Here is a 19,299-nt window from a genome sequence, read left to right on the forward strand (position 1 = left end):
AAGCATCGTTTGCAGCATTAGCTTCTAGATTTACTGATGATGCTCTTGATTCTTAGGCAACTGAGGCAAAAATATGCAATAAAAGGCTCTATTTTGTACTAATAATGACACTGAATCCACTTTTTGCATTGCAGAAGGGAAGAATTTCAGCTTACAGTGTATTTACTGGTGATGTGATTGACTGGGTGTGTTTGGTGACTGAATTTGTTGGATTAGCAGCTGTGAGGCAAAAATAGGCCATAAAACGGTGTAATTTGGACTAACACTGACTGTAAGTCCACTTTTTGTGTTTAGTTGCATTGTAAAAAGAAAAAAAAACAATCTGCATTAGATTCTACCTTTACTGATTATGTGCTCAGTTCTTATGTAACTGAAGCAAACGTATGAAATAAAAACACGCTGTTGGACTAGTAATGATGCTAAATCCACTTTTTGTACGGACTTGTATTGCAAAAGGGAAAATTTTCAGCTTAAAGTGCTGTAAAAGGAAAGAAGAAGTATTACTGGACTCAGTATAGAGACACTAAATTCAATGATTGGATTTATTTGCATTGTAAAAAGAAACATTTGCAGCATTAGATTCTAGTTTTACTGATGAACGCTTCATGCCGTGTGGTGACTGATTCAGGTTGACTTTACACCAGGAAATAAGCCTAAAGGCAATAAAAAGGAGAGATATTAAAGGAAGGAGCGAGTGTCGATGCAGAGCAGCTGGTGATCTCCTCCAGGTGGAATGTGATTGGACAGGGGATGAAGTATGGCCTCTGCTGGGGGTAACAGGCAGGAAATGGAAATAAGGGCATCTTCATATCTTTTTGTTGTTGTTGCCATGGCGATGCCACCGTGCAGGTAGAAAACACAGCGACAGAGAGCTGGAAACAGACATTAAACATTCATGGAAGATGTGTTTGTGTAGTCCAGGACGTAAATGCAGGTATTAGTGGTTGTTATTGCTCATAATAGCAGCCGACACACAAATCTAACTATTAGAATAAAAGACAAAGATCTGCTGTTTCCCTCACCATGAGAACCACAAAACTCTACAGATAACTGGTGCAAAAGATAGGCCATTAAAAGGTCTGTTTGCTCTAATAATGACGCTAAATTCACTTTTTGTGTTCAGATGCATTGTAAAAAATGAACATTTGCAGCATTATGTTCTAGTTTTTTTGATGATATGCGTGATTCGGAGGCAAAAATAGGCCATTAAAAGGTCTATTTTGTAGTAATAATGACTGTAAATCCACTTTTTGTGTTCAGTTGCATTGTTGAAAGGGAAAAAATCTGCATTAGATTCTACTTTTACTGACTATATGCTTGTTTCTCAGGCAACTGAAGCAAAAATACGCAGTAAAAACACTCTATTTTGTACCAATGATGATGCTAAATCCACTTTTTGCACAGAATTGCACTGCAAAAAGGAAGAATTTGAGCTGTAAGTGCTGCATTTACTGGTGATACACTTGATTTGTGTACAACTGAGACAAACATAGCCCATTAAAAGGGTCTGTTTGGACTAATAAGGACACTAAATCCCCTTTTTTGTATTTCGGTGCATTGTAAAAAGGAAAAAAGTCAACATTATGTTCTACAAATCCTGCTGATAGACGCTGGTTTTCCTCCTGTAAGTGGCTCATACATCAGGTTTTGCTGCACCTTTCCTCCTGTGTCATCATTTAAATCATGCTGCTAATCAGTAAACCTCCCTCTGCCTCGGTCCTCAGGCCAACGTGGAAGTCATAAAGCGTGGACATTCTCTGTACCTGAAGGGTTCCTGTGTGTTCAGAGCATTTTAATACCTTCTCTCCTGTCCAGCTGCTCTTTATTACCTCCCTGTTGACTTCAGGTGAGACGCTGCTGCCGTTTCCCGCCATAAATGTCAGAATCAGAGTAACACCGGATGGAGAGGTGGAGGTGGTAAAGGAGGTGTGTGTCGACTCGATTAAAGCGGCAGCAGATGATTTCTGGATGGATTTCTGTTTTCCTCAGAGCAACAGATGATCAGCAGCATTTAGGACAAAAGAGAGAAGCTCCTGGATCGTTTTCTGACTAAAATATGGATTTATTATCATTGCACTTTGCAGTTAAATTGGTCAGTCTTTCAGCACATAATAAAAAATACAAAATGCATAGATAATTAGAAAATTAGTGTTTGACAGAGTTCAGTTCTATTATCACTCAAATTTAGTTTTTATTTTAAGCAGAAACAACCAAAAGAATCCCAGTTTGAAATGGAAATCTCCATCTAAAGCAGAGTTTAATGCACTTTTGTTTTTTAGTCATTAAATAGAAATAATGCCAACTTAAAGCCACTTTAGAAGCCTCTTTCTACAGCCTGGCTTCATGAAAACACGTTTAAAACATGTCAGTTCCTGCAGATTGGCTGAAAGCAGTTTTTACCATTTCATCTGACCTTAACCCCAAAATGCTCATTACTATTACTGGCTTTTTGCTTATTAAACCATACCTTAAAAAAACTTAAAATGCACTAAAGTGACATGCAGAATATGCTTGAAGTGGCTGCTTTTTACATGATTTTCCTTCTGAATCAGTGAAAGCCTGTCCAAACTTTACTCCTGTTCTGCCTCAGCTTCTGTCTCTCTTCTTCTTCTTTTCCTTTTTCTGCTCTCGTTTTTTATCAACTGACTTCATTTTCCTGGCAGATTTTAGACCTGGACAGAATTTCTTGAATCAGCCTAAACGTCGATGGCGTCATTGTTCTCTGTTCCTTACATTGTGCAGTTCTACTTTTCGTAGAAACCGTGTGCGTTGCCGCTCTGCCAGAGGACACAGGAGTGATCTTTCTTCAGTCCTGATGTTGGTGATGGGACCTTCTGAGCCACCTGTGCAGCAGATGTTTGGTGGAAATGAAAGAAGCGTTCTGTTCATTACAGAAGGGATTCGGCCTCTATAGCGCTGCTTAAACCAGCAGATGGAGGGAAATATGCAGCACATTTATCTGTAGAGATGAAAGATTACACAGAGTAGAACAGGAATGCTGCAGTGTTCCCTAAACAACATGAATGAGAAGTGGGCGGCTCCTGATTACGGCTGGATTGTGAAACAACACAAAAAAACAATTAGATCAAGAGGCTGTACATGTTCTACAAATTTTAGTGCCAGAGACTAGAAACCTGCTCTGTTCCTGGAGATGTTTAACCCTATAGGACCCAAATATAGGAAAAAATGAGCCAAAAATAAAATAAAACTAAATAATATAAATAATGACAATATATAAACCCACATATAGAAAAAATGAAAAAAATTAAAACTAAATAACATAAATACTGATAATATATAAACCACATATATAAAAAATGAGCCTAAAATAAAACTAAATAATATAAATAATGACAATATATAAACCAAAATATAGAAAAAAAGGAGCAAAAACTAAAATAAACAAAAAATGAGATATATAAACCCAAATATAGAAAAAATGAGCCAAAAATAAAATAAAAATAATCATATAAATAATGATAATATATAAACCCACATATAGGAAAAAAAATGAACAAAAATAGAATAAATAAAAAATGATATATATAAACCCAAATATAGAAAAAATGAGCCAAAAATAAAATAAAACTAAATAATATAAATATAAATAATGATATTATATAAACCCACATATAGAAAAAATGAACAAAAAATAGAATAAACAAAAAATTATATAAACCCAAATATAGAAAAAAAAAGCAAAAAAGTAAAATGAAATATTGTAACTATAAATAATAATATGTAAACTCAAATATAGAAGAAAATGAGCAAAAAGAAAAAATATAAATCAAATATAGAAGACATGAGCAAACACATATTTACTTTATGATATATGTATATATAAAAGTAAAACTGATATATTTCTGCAGCAGTGAGTTTTACAGGGTTAAAGCTGCATAAATCCACAGTAACAGGCCTATTCAAACATAAAACTCTGTCTAATCTCAGTAAACTTGCAGTAGATTCAGTTATTTAGCGTATGCATTGTGCTGAATAAACCAGCCAGAAGTTTGACTTTCTCCTCCAAATCTGCTGACAGCCAAAGGATTCTCTGTGAGTAAATTAAAAATTCAGCATCTCTCAGATGTGGCGGCCAACATCTAATCAGAAGGGAATCTCCAGACAGATTTGTCCGTTTCATGGCTAACAGAGCAGCTTCTCTAACTCACAGGTCACCGGTCTGATCTGTGGAACGGTTTCTGTCTGAAGCTCTTTAACGCCGTCAGATCGTCTCCACATGCTAACAGCGGCTAAAACGTGGCGTTAAAGCTCCACAGCAGGGAATCGGACATAAACAGCACCACATTTTTAGCTAGAATTCTGAGAAAAAGTCAGATTTGGTGCTCATTGGCTCGAATTAGTCCGTTTTTATGAAGCCTAATGAGTCCAGATACCGTTTAAGATGCACAAATATAGAAAATATGCATGGGCAGTAGACAGATCCACGAGCATATAGCAGGTATAGAATCCAAAGTCATACCAAAATGTACTAAAAGAAACTCAGCAGAACGTCTCTACTGAGCCCAGAAGCTCATCTCTGCCAGCCTTTGAGATTTATTGATGACAGACCGGTTCCAGAGCTGAACTGTGAAGCTGTAATTGAGACGTAAAGTAAAAGGTCAGCGTGGACGCTTTAAACTTAATTGCCTGAATTTGGTTACGTAACCAGACGGACTGGATGAGGATGATGATGATGAAGAAGGCCTTTCTTCCCTCTAAGAAGTGTTTCTGCTTCAGACGCTGAGCTGAGCTGACCGCCGGGAGCTTTATGTAAGCCAACATGGCCGACGCTGATGTGAAGCCAGAGACTGCAGAGATACAGCTCAGATAGAAAAGCTCCTCTGAAGTTCATCGTTAGGATGCAGCTGCTGGTCTGAGGACGTCTGTGACTGAATGGATCCGTCTAAACGCTGGGAGGTGTGAGTGACTCTGTGGGCTATGGTTTGGTAATAAAACAGCTTCATATCCTGCTGCTGAGTGTGACACCAGCAGATGTTGTGAACGTCTCTGGACAAACGTAGAGGACCTCTGAGACAGACTGGTCCACCATCAGCAGGATGAGAGTGGTCCGGCTGGGTGGAGACGTCTGTCTGAGACTCTCACTCTGTGGATTATTTACCTGAAGCTTCAGTGTTGGGATTTGTTTTGCTCATAGTGGTCCAGAGGGTTTATCTGCTGTCAGTTTGCTTTTTCATTGTCAGAAACTGTGATTCTAGAGATTCTTCTTTACTTTTTCTGAGGTAAACCTGCTGCTCTGCCTTTAGAAGTGATCCATGTGTTTCAGTTAGAATTAATGAACGCGTTAACACGGATTAATCATCATCATGATTAATCAGGTTAAAACTTTTGATCATTTGACAGCACTAGTTTTAACATTTACTCTGTAGGTTTCACTGTATTTGGCTCATTTGTTCATCTTCTGAGCATTAAGGGATGATTGTTGGGTTAGCTTAAATGCTTCCACTGAATGAAGTTTGTCCAAATTAAGCTGACAGTAATATTACTGCCACTGTTTTAAGTTAGATCTGGTTCAATTAGATCAGCATTACTGCACCTTCATTTAAAGCAAACTCAGCCTGAAGTTTCCAGTTTTTCCATCTGATTTATTTGCTTTGCCCAGATTTAACACGATTTTGTCATTGGATCTATTTTTTTGTTATTTGCTCCCTGAAGAGAGTCTTTAAAAAGAATGGATGTCATGATGTTTGAGACTAAAGGCTAAAGAAGTAGTAGATGTCATTTTTACACTTTTGCAGAAATCCAAAAGTGTAATTTAAAGTTCGAATAGAATCGTCAAAGGATGAACTTCCTTCACCAGAGCAGAAACAGTTCACAGCAGTACTGCAGCTCAACTTCTCCTGTATGGTTCTGTGCAGGTATGCAGCAGGTTTACGGAGTTTACTGATGGAACCATGTGTCTGCTGCTGTTCACAATGAACCGAAACAGTAAAACTGTGAGCCGTTATACCAAAACAAGCAGCTAAAAGATGGAAAGAAGAGTTTTTATTTGCTCCAAAACAACAACAAGAGTGTTTGTGGAGCTTCTGTTTGCAGTTGATTCTCAGTAGGACTGCTTTTCATTAAATTTAGTGTCATTTCAGTGAAGACTGAACTGCATCCATGTGGTCTTTTTTCAGAATAAACAGTCGTCCATCATTATTTCCCCCCCGGCCGGTGAAGGCCATCGTTCTAGCAGGATTTACTGCTTCTCCAGAAAACTGTGGGAGGGAATTATATTTGATTTCTGATGTGGTTGAATGAATTAGTCAACTTATCTGCTGGTATTTAAGGAGGTCTGGTATCCGTCTGATAATCTCCTATCATCAGACTGATGGTCTTCAGAGCAGGAATCCTACATGTGGGGATGATGTCCAGCCGCTTTGATTCCGTCCTCTCCTGACCTGCAGAGGGGAGAAAAACGGCTAACAGGCTGTTTATGTGTCTCTGAGGCTAATCCTGCAAAATCCCAGCCATCCCTCTTCTGTCTGAGGCTCCATTCATCCTCCAACAAACAAACAAACCGAGCATGCTGCTGCTGCTGTAGCTTCTTAATCCTCCATTGTTCCACCTGCAGCAGGAAGCACACAGAAGGTCCCTGCTGGACACCTTCTGCTCTGTCACTGTGGGACTTTTAGAAATATAAACGTCATCTAAATACATTTATTTTTGCATGACATGCCTCCCTGGATTACATTTTCCGTTTTGTAGCTGTTAGCGGCTGCTGTTGTGCAGATGATGATGATGATGATGCAGGAGGCAGGAATCACCTTGATGAAGGACGAGTTGATGGATGGATGTGAGCTTCAACCACAAACACCAGTTTATGTGATGAATTGGAGTTGAATTCAGTTAGTTAGAAAATGCAAATCAGTCTTTAAAGACTCATAAGTGTCATGGTTAATCGATGTACTACAGCAGGGGTGTCCAACATGAGGCCCGTGGTCCAAAAGTGGTCCTCCAGAGGGTCCAACATGAGGCCCGTGGTCCTAAAGTGGTCCTCCAGAGGGTCCAATCCGGCCCTCAAAGTGTAAAAATTACAGAGAAGACATTAACTGCAGATTGTAAATTAGTAAAACTATAAATTTAAAATCATTTCTAGACCATGACAAGTTGTTTGGATCAGAAAGTAAAATAACAGATTGTTCTTTTGTTGTTTTGTGTCTCTTTTTTGTAACATTTTGTCTTGTTTTGTTGTTTTTTGTCTCATTTTTGTCATTTCTCCATTTTTGGTAATTTTTAGTCTCCTTTTTTTGTTTCGGGCTGCATTATACAGAATTTGTCTCATTTTTGTCATTTTGTGCTTTGCTTTGTTCATTCTTTCATGCATCGTGTTTTTTCGTTTTGTGCTTTTTTTTGCCTCGCTTATGTCATTTGTCCATTTTTTTGTTGCTTTGTAGCTTTTTGTCTAATTTTTTGTCTCTTTTTTTGTTGTTTTGCATCTCATTTTTGTAATGTTTTGTCTTGTTTTGGTCTGACTTTTGTCGTTTTGATCATAAAGTAAATCCTCTGTGGTTCAGTTCCAGGTGACAGAGTGTCTACAAAGGAACACAACATTTAGTGATCTGGAAGTTGTAATGTGGAAATGATAAACTGAGGATGAATATCGCTGAAATTTCTCTTATTTTTCTTGATAAATGTCAGGTTGTTTAGTAAAAATATAATTCCGTAAATGTGAACATTTCTGCACTAAACCAAAGGAGCCATGAGGAGTTTGACTCTCCTGGTCTAGAACACATTAGTCTAGAAGCAGCTGCTCAGAGATGCAGGTTTGGTGTTGAGGGTTTGAATCCTGATGTGTTCACGGCTGCATGTTCCTTCCTGATATCACAGCTTCAGATCATCCGTGTTTTCACTGCATCATCTCCTCTAACGGTTCGTTCTCTCTCTTTTCTAGCCCTCCCCGGATTCCCACTAGGATCTTCTCTTCCCTGTTGGAGACCTTCTCCACCCCCCACATCCAGCCATGGCAGATGACGCAGACATGCGCAATGAGCTGTCAGACATGCAGCAACGCGCCGACCAGCTGGCCGACGAGGTGAGAGCAGCGATGCTTCAGATGTCGGCCTGCGTTTATGCAAATGTGCTGCAGGGATGTGACTTCATTCATAGATCTGAAATGTAACACCTCCTCTGTTCTACAGTGTACATATGTTCATCACATGTAGGTCTGTGCACACACGTACACGCTGCACATTAGTCTAAGATTCCGCCCTCATTAGCTCTGACACTGTTGTAATGTTTTCTACAGATTTATCTTTTATAATGTCTTATTGTTCAGCCTTTTCATTTCACTGCTCATCCTTTAGTGGAACCGCCGGCTTCCTTCTACGTTATGAGCCGACATAAGTCTCTTTGGAGGTGATCTCCGTTTATTTTTTATCCTTTACACTAGGCAAAAAACTTACAAAATACATGAATAAAAAGGCGGCAAACATTCAATAGGCCTGCAGTAAATGTACAGTACAAGACAGAACACTTACTTTTACAGCAGACAAAAACATGCATCATCCGTCTTATAAACTTGGGCTCCTACAGAGATCAAACAGTGCACATATCAGGATCAGAAAGTGGACCAAGAAATGGGACTACATGACACTAAAACACACAAACTATAACTGCACAATCTCACCTACCTCTTCTTCTGAATACATGAAGAAAAGGGCAGAAGTAAGGCGGGAAAAACACATTTATAGGGCGCCATGGGGCAAATAAAAGTGCACGTAGGGGTACAGGAGAGGTCTACACAACCGCTGGGAGGCAGAGCAGACTTTGTGTAAATATAACGGTATAAGAACGCTAAAAATTAATATTATTAACACTATAATTCATATTTATTTATCCCACATTCACTGCTGCACCGCTGACCCTTACATGAACATGTGACAAAAACTCTGGATCTTTATCTTGATCTTGGACAAAAATAGATCGATATGCAGTTAATTATGTGCATAAAACAGAAAATGAGGATCAGTTTTCTGACACTGAGACTTTAAAAGCAGCTTCATAGTGAACGTTGTCTTTAATGCATGTAAACAGGAATCACAGCACCGTGCTGCTTCCTGCCTCAGGCCGGCGACGTTTGCATGTTGTCTGTGTGCATGTGGCTTTACGTAACATCTGCAGTGTGTGTTGTGGTCACTCATGAGCGTGTTCTGGACAGAAAAAGCAGGGTGTGCGTGTGCTAGCATGTGTGTTAGCATGTGTGTTAGCTTGTGGAGCGTGTGCTAGTGTGTGACAGTGTGAAGGTGTGTGTGTGTGTGTGTGCAGCTAAAAGTCTCCGTCGTGGCCCAGAGCAGATCAGCCCACGCCCCTCCAGCTTCACGTATGACTCACAGCGGCACAGCTGAGCAGAATATTAAACACACACACATGAACATAGGGGCACGCACAAAATGGCGGACAGCAATAAGAGTTTTGGTCCTGAGATGTGGAGAGAGCATCTGAGATGAGAAAACAGGCCGGAGCAGACAGAAGATGTCACATGAAGCAGAAAGTGAGAGATGAAAGAACGCAGAAAGAACCAGATGAGTTGAAAAGCAGCAGAGGAGGAAGAAAGACGTCAGAAATGGCTGCTCAGATGTGATCAGCGCTCCGGACGAGCAGCGAGGCGAAGCTGTGTCACTTTAAAAAGCCGAGATCAGACGCTGCAGCTTCACACTTCTAACAGAGAGAAGCTGCATGTCTGCTAATAATAGACGGATGATACTGAAAATATTAAATTATCTCTGCCAGAATCACCACAGCTCTGTCTGTCAGGAGATAAGTGTCTTCTACCATCAGCTGAGACTGATTTTAGCGTGCTGTATGGAAGCAGCCAGAGTCATTTTACAGAACATGGAAGCCAGAACGTGCAGAATGTTTTTTAGAATAGGATCAGCAGGGTAAAGTACGTCCCAGTAAAGTTTTTCTGGTTCACATTAGTGATGCAGAACATCTGTAAAAATCTGTGATATTCATGAGACGTAAAGCTGATATGTGACTGTTTATGTTTGTTTTGTTCCAAACTATTTCAGCTCATTTTATTCTTGTTTAGCTCATTAGAAGGTGGCTGGTGTTAAAGTCAGATGTTATTTAGTTGATATTTTAGTGATATCCAGTCATTTTTTATTAGTAATTGATTTTTTTCTATAATAAATAATTATGGAAACTGTAAAGACATGATCACATTCAACATAAAAACTTTTGTTTTTTTACTTTTAATAAAAATGTATGCAGATATATCCATGGACTTCAGAAGTCCCTCACTAATAGATTGACTTGGACAATTTTCGATTCATTTTGGACACTTCTCTTGTCAATTTAAACACATTTTATGTCAGCTTGGATCTTTTCTCTCATTTTGGATCAATTTCTGACTTTGGGATAATTCCAAATCATACACTTTCATGTCATTCTGGGCTCATTTTCCATCATTTTGGATCATTTTCAAGTCATTTTTGACAGTTTTCTTTTCAGTTTCAACACGTTTTGTGTCCGTTTGGATCGTTTCTCCTCATTTCGGATCATTTTTTGTGTCCGTTTTGTTTATTATGTTTGTTTTTTTTAATGCTGCTTGTTTTTGTTTGTTTAAACTTTAAAAAATAATGCTAATAATAGACACAGAGAAGGAAGGGCGTCAAAGCTTCCTTTTATTACTAGAATCTGGTTATTTTTCTTGGTAGAATTCATGCTGTTACACGTGTGTGGACTGATTGTGTGAAAATAAACTTCTCAGAGACGTTAATTCTCTGTTTTTGTCCGCTGAATGAACGTTTACTGCTTTTTTTTCTTGAGTGTGTAACTGAGAAGATGTTTGTTTTCAGGATGATTAAAGCTGCAGACTAATGTGTCCTTTTCTTCCTCCACAGTCACTAGAGAGCACTCGTCGTATGCTGCAGCTGGTGGAGGAGGTAAGAAAACCCACAACACTCACTGTAAAATAAAAAAGAAAGAAAGCTGTTTTTACTATAAGAACCACAGCAGCTGTGGCAGAACGCTGCCGTTTTCTACATTTACAGTAAAGAAATGTAACCATATTTGTTGGTTTTAGCGTTAAATACGTGCTTCATTCCATGTTTTTCTGTAAAAATAATTAAATGTTAAAATTTACATTAAAACAACAAATAAAATATTACAGCATTTTTCTGTAATCAGCACAACAGTTCGTGTATTTAACTTTAAACGTGTGTTTTTAGCAACAACTGCGGTTCAAGCTGTCATAAGTATTAAAGCATCAGTTTGAGCGGAACAAAGTGTAATTTTACACGTAATAAATATAGAAATGTCCATATCTTATAAATATTACAGCCTGTTTCTGTACATTTAACTGGACAAACTGGATTCTGTTTGAGAATTAACTGCAGCATTACAGTATTGTTCTACACATTACAACATGTTTCCATTAAAAACTGTGCAGGAGTCGGGAAATGTGTTTTTTCAAGAGAAAAAAAATCGACCTTATGAACTTATTTACGGTGATTCAGTGCTAAATAAACTTCATCAAACTGTTGTAGAGTTTACAGCTTTTTACTGTCATGGTCTGACAGTTTTTCTCCATAAAATGTCCAAACATTTTTACAGTTAAACTTAAAGCAGTGATGCTGAAGATCTTTCATTCTGTGTCTGAGTCGGAGTTCTGCAGAAGAAGTTGAGGAGTGAGAATTCTGCAGAAATATATGACATGTTCACACCTTTAGCAGGTTAAATATTACAACTATGAGGCTGTTTAATTTGGATTGTGCTTTCTAATCTTGTTACTGTTATTTAAACTTCCATTTTTAAGCAATCCGGGCTCCAACTCAAAGAGCTGATGCACAAACTTAAAGTTGAAACCAGCAGACTGTCTGACAGATAAATCCTCCTCTATGGATGACATCATCTACATTCTACCAGCTACAGGACAGTATTTCTCATGTTTTACTGTCATTACCGTGACAGTTTCTCCACACAACGCCTTCATTATTAAAAGCAGCAGCAAGCGTGACGCTGCAGCAGCAGGAAGACAAAAGGCTGTTTCTGAGGACCGGAGAAGGAATCAGAAGCTTGTTGTTGTGTGGATGTATGTTTGCTGTGCAGTAAATCTGTAGTCTGTCCTCCACAGTCTGCATTTACAAACAGCTCTCTGTCAAACGAAGCATTCAGGTTCTAGTTTTAGATTTTGTTCAAACTATCAATAGTAGCTTTAATATTCAACTTAAACTGAAGGAAAACATCTTTAGTGTGTTCTGTGTCCTTCAGTATCTTATTAGCGCCCAGTCAACACATTTTATTATTTCCTAATTTACATCCTAGATTTGTAAGAAGAAGCAGCTAAAACCAACAAACAGTGTTCCAGGAACAACTAGAAGCAGACAGGAGGACGCTTTCTGTCTGCTCTGCTAACGAGGAAACAAACCGCTGGACAGTAGTCCTTCTGTTTGCTGTCAAGAGTTGCAACCCTGTCTCCAAAAAAATGACGTTCCTATACAGCTAAACTGTATTCTTATTAAAATTTTGAGTGTGTTTTCTTCAAGTAGTTTGACAGTTTGACAAAGCAAGAAACAGGTTGAAAGAGAACCTAAAGTCCATGTGAGGAGTCCTGAATGTGCAGCAGGATTTCCATGCAGGAACCGGTTTTATTTTGAAATGTAGGGTTTGTTCCACTCCTTGGCGGGTTCAGGCATCAGATACACATGGTTAAGTTTGGGAAAAAAACACTGAATTTTAGCTGTCCTACAACTTTTGACAGGGGGTGTATCTACCAAATGTGGTACACATATGCAGCACATCAGGCTGAACAAAAAAGTCAGTGACAGCCACATTCCAAACCCAACAGGAAGTGAGCTATTCTGCGCTGAATGTCAGATTTTTCCCATTTTTCATTGTTTTCTACAGCGAACTCCTCCTAGGGGGAAACTCCAATTCACCTCAAATTGGGCCAGTACATACAGGAGGCCTTAACGATCCAAAGTTATTAAAATCTTTTTCCAAAGTCAAAGGGCGTGTCCGTGGCGGCCTCTGGAATTTTGATCCTTCACCATGAAATTTCAAATGCTGTGTAAATGCCCTGAACATGCTCCAATCTGCCTGAAACTTTACATGTATGATCAGAGTCCTGCCCTGATCACATCCATATGATGAAATACACCCCCTGTCAAAAGGAGGACAGGTTCTACTTTATTTGAATGAGACAGTGTCCTAAAACTTTGGACAGGGGGTGTACATCCCATGGACTTCAGAAGTCCCTCTCTTATAGACTGAACCTGGAGCTGTTTTCTCCTGATTCTTGTGTTTATCAAGTAAACTGTTTGACTGGAGCTTCATGTTTGATGCTCAGACATGATATTTTTATATAAATCTCAACAAAAAAACATTTCCCACGATGCCAAACTATTCTTCGATGTTTAGTAGCGTCCAGCGTTTAGAGTTCATTGTCCCCTCATTGTTCTCTGCTCGCTGATATCAGACCACTTATCGGCTGAACCACGTCTTCTACATCAGCTTCTGAAGGTGTTGATGTGATTTAGAGTCCAAGATTCACCTTTAGTCCAGGCAGCGTTGTTGTGGTTTCCATTAGTGCTGACTGAGTGATACGTTACAGCAGCACATTACTGGAAACACCCCCCCGCTCTGCAGGGCTTTATCTGCTCATGAAACATTCATGCCGATAAATAATACCGTGATAAAGTGAGAGCGGCCGAGGAGACGCTGATGGAAGGAAGAGGAGGAAGAGGAGGGCGTGTCGGCCGAGCTGCTCTCAAGGTCACATCGATCGTCAGCATCCTGCAGGCAGAGGAGGAGGTTTACCGCCCTGCAGCATTCATGGATGGAGAGGAGGCAGAGCAAACAGAAGCCTTATTAAAAAACCTCCCAGAATGGAGACAGCTAGTCTAGAAATATCAGAGGGTGAGAAAATGGAGGACTGACCTCAGATCAGCGGTTATGTAAGATGAAAATGAGTCTGAGCTCTTCGGTGAGGAAACGCTTCACTGCAAAAATAGCAGACATGATTTCACGTTATTACGCAAGATTTCTGCTCTGCAATCCAAACTTTATTTATGCAAAGTGTAATATGATCTAATCAGACTATATAATAATGATAACTTTATTTATAGCAGCTGTAAGAACGGCGTTCACAAAGAGCTTCAACGGTTAAAACATGAAACAGACGAGTCCGATCGTTTGTTCCTCAGCTGTAGGGTTTCTACATCAGCTCGTATCTTTGGCTTCATTTACAGTCATGATCACTCATCTGATAGCATTAATTACCTCCGCCAGGGGTTATGTAATCACTGGAGTTTGTCTGTCTGTGTGTGTGTGTGTGTCTGTCTGTTTGTCTGTTTACAGCATAACTCAAAAAGTCATGGACGTATTTTCACCAAATTTTTACAGGATGTCCGGAAGAGCAAGAGTAAGAATCGATTAGATGTTGGAGGTGATCCGGATCACCGTCTGGATCCAGGATTTTTTTGAAGGTCGAAGGACAAAATTGTTACTTTTGCTCTTCCGGACATCCTGTAAAAATCCGTCCATGACTTTTTGAGTTATGCTGTTAACAGATGAACGGACACACACACACACACACACACACACACACACACACACACACACACACACACACACACACACACACACACACACACACACACAGACAAACAGATGACCTGGTGGAGGTCTGCGCTCTCTGAGTGCTTTTCTAGTTATCTATGTTTCTGTGTGTTGTACTGCACTGTTTTCTGGCTGAATCTGGTTGTTGACTGCTGCTGCTAATTAAATAGCCTAAATTAGGACAATAAAGACTTTATAGTCTAATCTAAAAAAAAATCACCCAAAATCCAGCAAAGTTCACTGGATTTTGGTTGATTTTTTGTGAATGTTCTTAAGAAACTTTTTTTTGAACATTTCTTTTTTTTCCCACCAAAAAATGTTCAAAAATTTCCTAAAAATGTTGAAAATGTGGTCATCACTGTGAAACGGCTCAGTTTGACCTGCAGGACGACACGAGGGTTAATACAAGCTGACCTGTTTTAAAACATGCTAAACTAAACTAAAATAGCTGGAAATCAGTAAAAAGTTGACGTCTAATTGCAGCTCCAGTAGTAATCCCTCCTCAGAGGCTAAAGGGCTTCATACAGATGGATGGAAACCTTTCCGTCCACCGTTTGTTCTGACTCGGTGACTCGTCTTCAGTCCTGTTTGGGATCATGTCTGATTATTCCCGGCTTCCTCTGGGACACATCTCAGCTGCTCTGGGATTCTGCTGAACAGCGGCTTACTGAATTACAGAATAATTTATGCCCTGCTCCCTCCTCGCCTCTCAAACATCAGCGTGGTTTCAGTCCCAAACCGCTGAGGAGGAACGATGCTGTGGACACACCGTAATCTGATTCTGCCTATCATCCTGCCCAGGTGCCTCATCTTAGAGGAGGAGGACGCTTTCTGTCCTGTTCCTCCTCTTTCCATCCCAGCCAACCCGGAACATGAGCCACTAACAGCTTTAGATGTTCCACAGCCAGAGACGATTTAAAGTAAAACCTGGAGAGAAACGGCTGCTGGGCTTCATGTTTTGTTAACTCTGTAAGGAAATCTAAAGGTTTTAATGAGCGTGAATCGCTCTGATCTCCTGTTTAGATGTTTCCTCCTTAAGGTGGAATGACCAAATGACCTCTGAACCTTCTGATCAGCAGCTGCTGGTGTGGAGATGAAAATGATTTCATGTGATGGTGCAGCAGCATCAACAGATGATGCCAGCAGGGTTCAGTCTACAGAAACACGCTGAGAGTGGAGCTCAGAGGGTTTAAAATGCAAAAACGGGACAGTTACATCCGCACATCTGGATTCCTCTGCATCTGCTTTGATTTTCAGTAGAGAACAATGAGATAATTCAGCATTCTTGACGTCAATTTGAGAATTATCTGTGAAAATATATTTGTGTACGCTTCTGTTTTTGTGCTAAATATGAAGTTTCAGACAGGAGAGATTCATTTTTTGAAATTCTCTACGTCTGCTTTGATGTTAAATGAAGCAAATGGTGATATAATTCAATATTCTTGGGATTAATTTGTTAAAAAGGTATACAGCATTCATGTCTTTGTGCGAAATATGAAGTTTGAGCCAGGAGAGCTTATTTTTTTTTGTAATTCTCTACCTCTGCTTTGATTTTAAATAGCAAATAATGAAATAATTCAACATTTTTGGGACTTATTTGAGGATTATCTGTGAAAATATAAATGTTCTCTTATATTTTCATGCTTAATATGAAGCAGGAGAGTGTAGTTTAGTGTTCAAAGTCTGCACTGACAGGATTAAAAAGCTTTCTAATCTATTCTTTAGTATCTATCTGGAGACTGATTCCATTTTTTCTGCAGCAGATTGAAATCAATCTCATCTGTTTGTCTGCAAGAACAAAGATCTCAAACTATCCAGAAATGGTGACAAATGTCCTGCTGATTCTGTAACTTTGAATCAATCATCTGCAGCTTTAACAGCCTTTTGATGTCGTCTTTAATTCTTTAATGAAACAGAGAACAGACATGAGGCTGATAAACGATGTGTAGTTTATTTAAACAAACGAGATGTTGAATGAAAACTGTTAACGACGGTTGGTGTTCTTTATGACGGCTTCTCTACTAACCTCTGTTTCATTTTATTCTTCCTCTTCCTCCTTTCTGCTCGTCTTCGGTGGAATAGAGCAAAGATGCCGGCATCAGGACTCTGGTTATGCTGGACGAGCAGGGAGGTAAGGCGACGCCACGTTTAATGACAGATTGTTTAGGAGAAGCCATAAATTCTGATGAAATGAACATAAAAGCAGCAGTGTTATTGCAGAAGTTAAATCCTTGTGAATGGATGAACTGTTTCACATGCAGTTGCTTATTTTCATTTTAATGCATTTCCCAACTAATTCATTTTCCCCCCTTAGACTTTTTCAATGAGTATTTGGGCTTTGATTTAACGCATGCTTCTGTTTGTTTGGTGACGGGTTTCATTTTTAGAGAACTTTTCTTTCTTCCTTTAACTTCTCTTTCCTAACATTTTTCTTTTTTTTCGCCTAACTGCTTTTAATTTGCTCGCAGCTTTATTTCATTTTCAAGGAATCTCAAAAGTGCCAAATATTAACAGACGCTGTGAAGGATATTTAATGGTTTATTCAATGCCGCTGCTGTAAAAAACAAAAAAGATCAGTGCATAATCAGTGCGGCTGGTGGAGGTTTGATTTCTGAGCTGTTCTCAGATCTGTTGGTGTTAAAATCTCCAGAATTACTGAAGTTTCTCTATAAATATGTCCAATAAAGGGCATGTTTAATCATCCAAAAGTGTCAGAAAACCAAAAAAACCCATTAAACATAGTTTATATCTCATTACTAACTCCATTACTGATCATTTCTGTCAACATTTAGTGCAGTGGAGTTCTTTACGCCTCACAGATCCTGATTCCATGAAGATTATTTGCTAATTTTTCATAAAAAAAGCTTTTTTAATGTACATCAGAGTAATGTACATATAAAATAGAGTAGTTTTACATGACATTGATGCTTTAAGAGTTTTATTTTACATCTTGAATTTTTAATATTGACAGACTTATCAATTCAATTATGACTTTTTTCTTTTTTAAAATGGGTTAAATGCATTTAAAACACTGAGGCTTTGTCCCTGTTTTCATTTTATATGTTGATTACACTTATTGAGCCAAGCAGAAGAAGCTTCACACTAAAAAAAATACATGAAACTATTTTTTTTAGATTTGTTTTTATGTTAAAATGGGTCAGTTTGACCTGCAACATGACAGGAGAGTTAATTATTACAATCTGGCCGTCCAGTCTTCAGCTTTTCCTGATCTGAGAACAGTTAAAGAAGTTCTTCCACCAGGTGTAAAACATAAAAACAAACGATCGATTTAGCTGGTAATGACAAAATATTCAGCCACTTGTCTTTCAGCTCATGTCCTGGTTTGTACAATCCCTGGTTAGCTGCAGTTTTTTGATGAGGAAGACGCTATAAATGAGCCTCAACCCTCCTGTTGTTCTCATTTACAGGCACCAAAAAATATGGTTTCCTTGTCTAAAAAAAATCCAAAAATTCAGCAAAAAATTCCCCAAATTTCTGAAAATTTGCAAAACTTTCAGGAAGAAAATTCCAATAATTCCCTTAAAAGTTTACCTTAAAAGTTTTCCTTGTAAATATTTTCAAAAAATTAGTAAAAATCTTCCAAAAAATTATAAAAATATCTAAAGTGATTCCATATTTATCAGTAAAACTTCTAATATTTTCTTTAAGAACATTCACATAAAAATCAACCAGAATCCAGTGAAATTTGCTGGATTTCGTTTCATTTTTTTGTGAATGTTCTTAAGAAACATTTCTGACATTTTCTTTTTTCCACCAAAAAAGTTTCATAGATTTCCCAAAATTGTTGAAAATTTGGACATCAGAAGTTTAACAGTGAAAATAATATTTTTTCCCACATTTTCAAACTTTAACATATTGAAATATTTACGTTGTGGAGCGTCACGTTGTTTCACGGTGGTTGTAAATTAAAAAAGGGAAACCAATCCCTCCTCTGACGGCCCGTTCATCCCTCATCCCCAGTAGGACGAATCAAACCCAAACCGAGCATTTATTCCTTCACATTCCTTCTTTAATGAGTAAATTATGCTCCACCGTAACAGCAGCACTAACCCAACACTTTATTGTTGTATATTTTAACATAAATGCATCTAAACCAGGGATTTTACAAACCAGAGGAAGTCAATGAACTAGTTTCTGCTCCATATTTAACCGTGCCTCACCCTCTTCACACTTTGCCTGCACTGTACTGCCTTTAATCACGATCAGGATGGAATTCTGTGAGCTGTCACCGACCCACCATCCACCACCAGCATGACAGAGACGCTCACAGCCACAACCAGCCACAACCAGCCAGAGCCAGCCAGAACCAGTCAGAACCAGTCAGAACCAGCCAGAACCAGCCAGAGCCAGCCAGAACCAGTCAGAACCAGCCAGAACCAGCCAGAACCAGCCAGAGCCAGCCAGAACCAGTCAGAACCAGCCAGAACCAGCCAGAGCCAGCCAGAACCAGTCAGAACCAGCCAGAACCAGCCAGAGCCAGCCAGAACCAGTCAGAACCAGCCAGAACCAGCCACAACCAGCCAGAGCCAGCCAGAGCCAGCCAGAACCAGTCAGAACCAGTCAGAACCAGCCAGAACCAGCCAGAGCCAGCCAGAGCCAGCCAGAACCAGCCAGAACCAGCCACAACCAGCCAGAGCCAGCCAGAACCAGTCAGAACCAGTCAGAACCAGCCAGAACCAGCCAGAGCCAGCCAGAACCAGTCACGACCAGTCA

General features: G+C 39.2%; 1 protein-coding gene across 2 annotated transcripts in view; it reads left to right on the top strand.

Moving 5' to 3' along the window:
* snap25a (synaptosome associated protein 25a) overlaps positions 1 to 19,299 on the top strand; it is a 46,749-nt gene that overhangs the window by 13,194 nt on the left and 14,256 nt on the right. For both annotated transcript variants that reach the window (XM_022204848.2, XM_022204847.2), the window contains exons 2-4: positions 7,895 to 8,035; positions 10,848 to 10,889; positions 16,648 to 16,696. In XM_022204848.2, coding sequence (XP_022060540.1) covers positions 7,964 to 8,035; positions 10,848 to 10,889; positions 16,648 to 16,696 — 163 coding nt within the window. In that variant the 5' untranslated portion in view covers positions 7,895 to 7,963. The remainder of the gene's footprint in view (positions 1 to 7,894; positions 8,036 to 10,847; positions 10,890 to 16,647; positions 16,697 to 19,299) is intronic.

The sequence above is a fragment of the Acanthochromis polyacanthus genome, chromosome 16 (assembly GCF_021347895.1).
Source record: "Acanthochromis polyacanthus isolate Apoly-LR-REF ecotype Palm Island chromosome 16, KAUST_Apoly_ChrSc, whole genome shotgun sequence".
NCBI lineage: Eukaryota > Metazoa > Chordata > Actinopteri > Pomacentridae > Acanthochromis > Acanthochromis polyacanthus.